The sequence below is a fragment of the Dendrobium catenatum genome, unplaced genomic scaffold (assembly GCF_001605985.2).
Source record: "Dendrobium catenatum unplaced genomic scaffold, ASM160598v2 fragScaff_scaffold_586, whole genome shotgun sequence".
Taxonomy (NCBI): Eukaryota; Viridiplantae; Streptophyta; class Magnoliopsida; order Asparagales; family Orchidaceae; genus Dendrobium; species Dendrobium catenatum.
The window spans coordinates 845881-852415 of NW_021319048.1; the positions used below are offsets into that span (position 1 = coordinate 845881).

Consider the following 6535-nt stretch of genomic DNA (forward strand, 5'->3'; position numbering starts at 1 on the left):
CGTCCGGGCCAATCTGGATCGTCCCGGGACGATCAGTGCAGTTTTTGTTCCAGATTCTGTCCAGAGGTTACATGAAAAATTTCCTGTATGGATCGTCCAGGCCGATCTGGGATCGTCCCGGGACGATCAGTGTATGGCAAAAGTCAGAGAGCAAATCGTCCTGGAAATTAATTATCGTCATGCGAAATCGTCCCAGGACGATGTGGAATTTGGTCAGATCGTCCAGGACGATCGCACAATCGGCCGGGCCGATCATAGCATTTTAAAGCTGAAATCAGCTCATTTTGAAGAGAGAGAAAATCAAAATAAATATCTAAAATCATTTGAGGAGAGAGAAGCTCGAGGAAAAGTTTGGAAAAGCTGATTTTCGGGCGACGCCGGGCCGTTTTCGTCCGACGAGATTGTTCGAGAAAGTGTTGTACGCAAGGTAAAGCACATTCCGCCTTTCTCAATTTTCAGAACGGTGAAGTTTGAATGATTTTTCTGTCCGGATTTCATTTTTGTTAGCGAATTTCGTCCGTATTTTCCTATTGGTTCAGTTTTTACCGCGTAACTTTTGATATGTTTCTGAGGTGCCGAGTGTGCACATTTTGATTATTTTCTGGAGAATTTTGACCGGGTAATTTTGATTCCGCGGTGTTTTATTTCGACTGTAATTTTTGATGATGTTTAAAAATGTTGTGGCAGTAGAATAAAAGTCTTATATTATTGCTGTGAATGTTCTGTGGTAATTTGGTAAAATTCTGATTCTGTCAATTTTGTGTAAATTCCGTATACTGCCGTTACGCTGCCGGATTTTCGTACGATTTCTGAAATTGTCCGGATTTGTTCTGAAATGAATTGATATGATTGTGTGCTATAAAAAGGGAGTTATAAGGGGTCAGGATCCTGTGAGATCCTGTCTGTGTCAGGGAAAATCTGAAATGAGCTCTGAAATCTATTTCTGAATACAAGTTCCGGATCCGATGATAAGTTCTGTTCTGGTGCTATAAGCACATCTGTTCTGGTGCTTTTGATTTTTGTACAGTCATGACTTTTCTGTTCTGCTTTTCTTTATGTCTGAAAGCCATGAGCTGTATTTGTACATGATTCTTTTGAGGAAGAAAAAGATAGATGATCTGTTCCGTTGCATTTGATGTTTATAGTAGCTCTGTGCGTCTGTTTTTGCTATATGTTTGGAAGAAAGTTTTGAAACAAATTCCAAAGCCAGATCCTGGAATCAGTTCAGTCAGTCTGAAAGTTCAGGCCTCACGACCCGATGCGAGCGGGACCCGTCCCGGTCGGGTTGGGTCGTGACAATGCTATTATTAATGACTTCATTAATAATGATAAGTATATCCCTGGTTCACTAAAAGCAATTTTGTGAATGTTTTATGCTTTGTGGGGTTTCTCCTATTTTGGAAAATATTTTTTCATTAACATGGGCATTTTTTGATGATGTTGACCAGATATGGGTTGTAGGATAGGGCAAATTATTGTGTTCGGTGTCCGGATTCGTCCGGACACCAACAAAAATGCGCCACATCACTCAAAAATACTGTGGCCCAGTGCATCCGGGTGAGGTGGCGTGTCCGAATTGGATGTCCGCATATCAGGTGATCAGACGCAATAATTTGCCGTAGGATAGACACCAATTTTTAGCATATTGATAATTGCCTTTGACAATCTTACTTCCAATACTGACCATTAGGAACTTTGCATCATTTATTAGGGACAATGATGTTTATATATCTTTTTAGAAGTTGATTTGAGATGCAACATGACTATTGAGAGCATTAATTTAAAAAAATATTTTAATAAAATATATTAATATTTTACTAATTTCATTTAAAAATAAAATATGAACATTTTAAAATACAGCATAGATATTTTTTAAAATTTTGGTAAAATTTTATTTATTTTTATAATTAAATGCACAATTATTCTACATATTACGTTTTTTTTTTATAAATATTATATGATCATAATTTTCAACCCTTGATCTAACCTCATTGAAGCTTTAAATTTTGAAACTCTTTCTTCCTAATCAACGTCACATATCGTTATTAAAAAATTTGTTCCCACTCCAATATAAAGCCGCATTCCCAATCCAACCCGACACCTGTCGCCCGTTCGCCGAAAACCAGGGAAGAGCTACAGCTAAATACCGGCCAGGTCTCTCTCTCTCTCTTTTCTCTTACAGTTTCTTTTAATTTTTTTTTTTCTTCTCTCCCTAATTTTTGGAGCATACTTGCGATTTCCGCTTCGATTGTAACCTGGATTTGAGCTCCCTGTGGAATTCTGGAGTTTTGACCTGAGTGTGATTGGAGCTCGGATTAGGGTTTTGGTTGGCTTCTCAGTGTTAATTGATGCTCTCCAGGAAGCGAGGGATTAGCGGTTCGATCATTGGATTTGCTGAAGTTTTAAAGAGGAGGCCGGAAGATGAATTTCAGGGGCATGGAGATCGATGAAAACGATGGCCGGCAGCAACCGGAAGCTGCGCCGGCGCTGGCGCGGCAGTCTTCGATTTACTCTTTGACCTTCGATGAGTTTCAGAGCTCTATGGGTGGTTTAGGTAAGGACTATGGTTCGATGAACATGGACGAGTTTCTTAAGAATATATGGACGGCTGAGGAGAGTCAGGCCATGGCAGCTGCCCTCGGTGCTTCTGTCGGTGGCGTTGGTGGGGCCCAGGCTGGGCTTCAGCGCCAGGGTTCGATCACCCTTCCGAGAACTCTTAGCCAGAAGACCGTCGATGAGGTGTGGCGTGATGTAATCAATGAGAGCGGCGCCGGTGGCTCAGGTGTCGGCGCCGGTGGATCCGGGTTCCAACACCATCAGCGGCAGCCAACCCTTGGGGAGATGACCCTCGAAGAATTCCTGGTACGAGCTGGGGTTGTGAAGGAGGAGATCAGCATTTCGACCTCCAGACCTGTTGTTAATGGTATAGTTTCTTCTGGCAACGGCGTTTATTACGGAGATTTGTCGGCTTCAGGAAACAACAATACCGGGATAGCCCTCGGCTTTCCTCAGGCGGGTCAGGGTAATTTGGGCATCATGCCGGCCTCAATCCCTAGTAATTCTGGTGCTAACCTTGCCATGTCCGCCACGGGCACGAGGTCATACGCCCAGCAGCTCCCATTGGGCAGTAATGTCAATCTCGGAAGTCCTCGGGGTATGAGAGGCGGAGGACTTGTTGGTATTGGAGATCCGGTAATCGGCAATGGTTTGATCACCGGGGTGGTTGGTTTGGGAGGAGGGGGTGTCAACGTTGGTACGTCGGTATCTCCGGTGCATCAGATTCCGTCGGACGGGCTTGCGAAAGGGAATGGGGATCTTTCTTCTTTGTCTCCCGTACCATACGTTTTCAATGGGGGACTGAGGGGGAGGAAGTGCAGTGGAGCAGTGGAGAAGGTTGTGGAGAGGAGGCAGAAGAGGATGATTAAGAACAGAGAGTCTGCCGCAAGGTCTCGTGCCCGGAAGCAGGTGATTTTTTGCGTTCCTGCCTTCATAAGTTGGTTATTCGACTGAACCAAAGGATTGTATGATATGTAATTTGCTGCATTTTAGTTGATTTTTTTTTTTTTGTAAAATTTGAGCAAGACAAAGTTTAGAACAACGACTTTTTGATTGATAGTCAAGGGAGCTCAAAGGGAGCTGCGTCATTGATCGGATTGCCGCGTTTTTTTAGCGCTTTTCACGCGTCTTTTCTCTGTTTCTAGTCGACTGTGGATGACTTTGACGGGACTGTTATTAATCCTACTCTAATTAGAATAAAATTACACTCTCCAAATAAACCTAAGAAAAGAATGGATTTTCTAAATTCCCATGGAGCACATCAGCATACGTATATATGAAACAATTTCCCATTTTATATTGGAAATATAAACATCCCCTAAACATCGACATTATCGATTCACAAGAATCAATAAAACGCCAGAATTTTTGGGATTCTATTTCACCCTGATTATCCTTATTTACTAAATTAGACATGCTATTATCTTTGTTGAAAAAAAAAAGGGAAAATTGAGGAGTTTATATGGGAAAACCAAAAGGGTAAACTAGAGGAGATAAGTTTACAAAGTTTCCTATTTAATCTTTCTGTGTCTACAACATTTTCTATGGAATTGTTGTCAACAGCTTTTGTGTATTTCAGGGATTGTATCAATTTTTCCGACTTCCTGTTCTTTTTTTTTTTTAAGTTATTGAAGAATGCTTGAAAAAAAAGGAAAATTGAGGAGTTTATATAACCAAAAGGGTAAACTAGTGGAGATAAGTTTACAAAGTTTCTTATTTAATCTTTCTGTGTTTACAACATTTTCTATGGAATCGTTCTCAACAGCTTTGTGTATTTCAGGGATTGTATCAATTTTTCCGACTTCCTGTTCTTTTTTTGAAAGTTATTGAAGAATGCTTGGATTTACTTGTTCTACGTTGCATAACCAAAGCTAGTCATTCCTTATGAAGTTGCAAAGCGTTGCTTTCCTGTTTCTTTTTCAGGGACTTTTTGTTTTGGTTTGAAATATGTGCTTGTTATGAGCCAATCTTATTACTTTCTCATTGTAAAATGGACGGATTTACATATCCTTTATCTGTAAAGTGCATGATTGATTAACTTGTTTGCTTCTTAAATTAGTTAGTATGTGATATTTTACTCAAGTAACTTGTAGTTTACTCATCTTTGGAACTTGTAGTTTACTCGTTTTCTTCTCTATTTGGACTAGGCTTATACGATGGAGCTAGAAGCTGAAGTTGCTAAACTAAAAGAGCAAAACCAGGAACTTCAAAAGAAACAGGTAGTGCACATTAGCTAATCGTTTGTTAATTCCTTTTCTAATTTTTATATGCATTCCTGCTAACTGATCTCTTTTCTTAATAGAAACCCCACCTCTCATCATTAAAACTGGAATGGATGCCATAATATCTGATCTTTATTGCCTTTATATACTAACCTTTGTATTTCTTATTATAAAATATCCTTTCCTTGAGATTGTTCCAATAACTCACTATAGTCCTATTCTAATCAAATTGGCTATTTAGGTGCTAGAAAATTTTGTCTCGCCGCAAATAATGCTAATAGAGCTAACATAGATATTTGTGATGAACACGCTTTGTTTTCCTAGCATAGTTTGAAGAAATTATCAACATAACTGAGGCTTGCTATTTTAAGCTAATTTGTTGTTATAGGGGTTGTATGGATTAAGAACTTCAAATTACTTGCTTTTATGTCTGTTTTTTATATCACTTAATGTGAAAAAGAATGCTCAAATTGAAGCAAGTAGATTAGAGGAGGGGAATCTTGGAATTCTTATGACATTAAGAGAGGTGATGCAGAGCAAGAATGTTGTGACAAAAAATTAATTTTCTTTGGAAAAAAAATTATTATTTCATAGAAGAAATTTGATCTTCAACTGAACAATATTTTTTTAGTTACTTTCCAAGTGGAGTTATCGTCTTGTAAGAAGTTTGATCAGCAAGTGCAATTATAGAAAAAGTTTAATGATTATTAATTTGTGGAAATATTATACTCAATATCATTTACTGAAAATTTCTGATTTTGAAAATTTTTATTTTGTCAAATCATTATGGAAGAAGCTGATTATCATCATGATCGTCACGCAAATTTTAAAACACTTCAACTTTGATTTTGTCATGAAATATGGAAATATATGCTGCTTCTTTTATAAAAAGAATACGGCATCAATATCCTCAATCAAGGGTGGAGCAATTAAGAAAGAAATTAATGATCAAGGAAGCAATATTATGAAATCACTCTTTTTTCCATTTGAACATAACCTAAATTTGTATATTTATATCTTTATGTTATTATTCTTCTTGAATAATAATATCCCTTCCTTTGTGACCTTTATGGTATCATGGGTAGCCCCCTTTCGTTTGCATAAAAAATGCAATCATAGAAAAATCTGATAGTAATCTATTTATAGAAATTATATAATCATAACCTCTTTATGACAAGTTTTCTATTTTTGAAGTTATGATGTTTCTATTATCATCATGGAAGAGGTTAAAAGAATGATCCTATAATTTATTTCAAATTCAAAGTAAATTCCATCATATAATATAAATGAAAAAATTAATCCAAAAATAATTCCTAACTAATTTAATCAAAATGAGCCTAATAAAAGAATATAACAAATAAAATTTATGAATTAATATGATTAAGTTCAATCAAGGCTTCAATGCACTTTTCATAAAATCAGTGGATGAAATACGAAAAATTGGGAGGAAGAACGCTAAAAAATAATTTTTATTGAAATAACTATAAAGAGAAATGCAAGATACAATTGGATCTTCAATTGGAGAGGAAGTTTCGGCTCTCCCAAATCTCTAGCTGCCGGCTAAAGCCCAATCAACCTATGAATAAACTAAATTCAACAAACAAGTCATAACCCAAACCCTAAAAAAACAACCTACTTAAAGCATACTATAATTTTCCCAAATCCCCAAACAACCATCTTATTTTTCCCACCTATCCCCCTCTCTTTCCCTATTCAAAATTGTACCCGGGCCCACTCCAAAAGTGGGGGGTGGGGGG

At 37.6% G+C, this 6535-nt stretch overlaps 1 protein-coding gene across 3 annotated transcripts in view; it reads left to right on the plus strand.

The window, feature by feature from the left end:
* Positions 1 to 2009: 2009 nt before the first annotated feature.
* LOC110115326 (bZIP transcription factor TRAB1) overlaps positions 2010 to 6535 on the plus strand; it is a 24362-nt gene continuing 19836 nt past the window's right edge. The window contains exons 1-3 of one of the 3 annotated variants that reach the window (XR_003700728.1): positions 2010 to 2154; positions 2360 to 3465; positions 4704 to 4775. Coding sequence is in view for 1 of the 3 variants with exons in the window: in XM_028694878.1 (XP_028550711.1) it covers positions 2422 to 3465; positions 4704 to 4775 (1116 nt within the window). In the remaining 2 variants the exon portion in view is untranslated. The other 2 variants (XR_003700729.1, XM_028694878.1) reach the window with 2 other exon arrangements.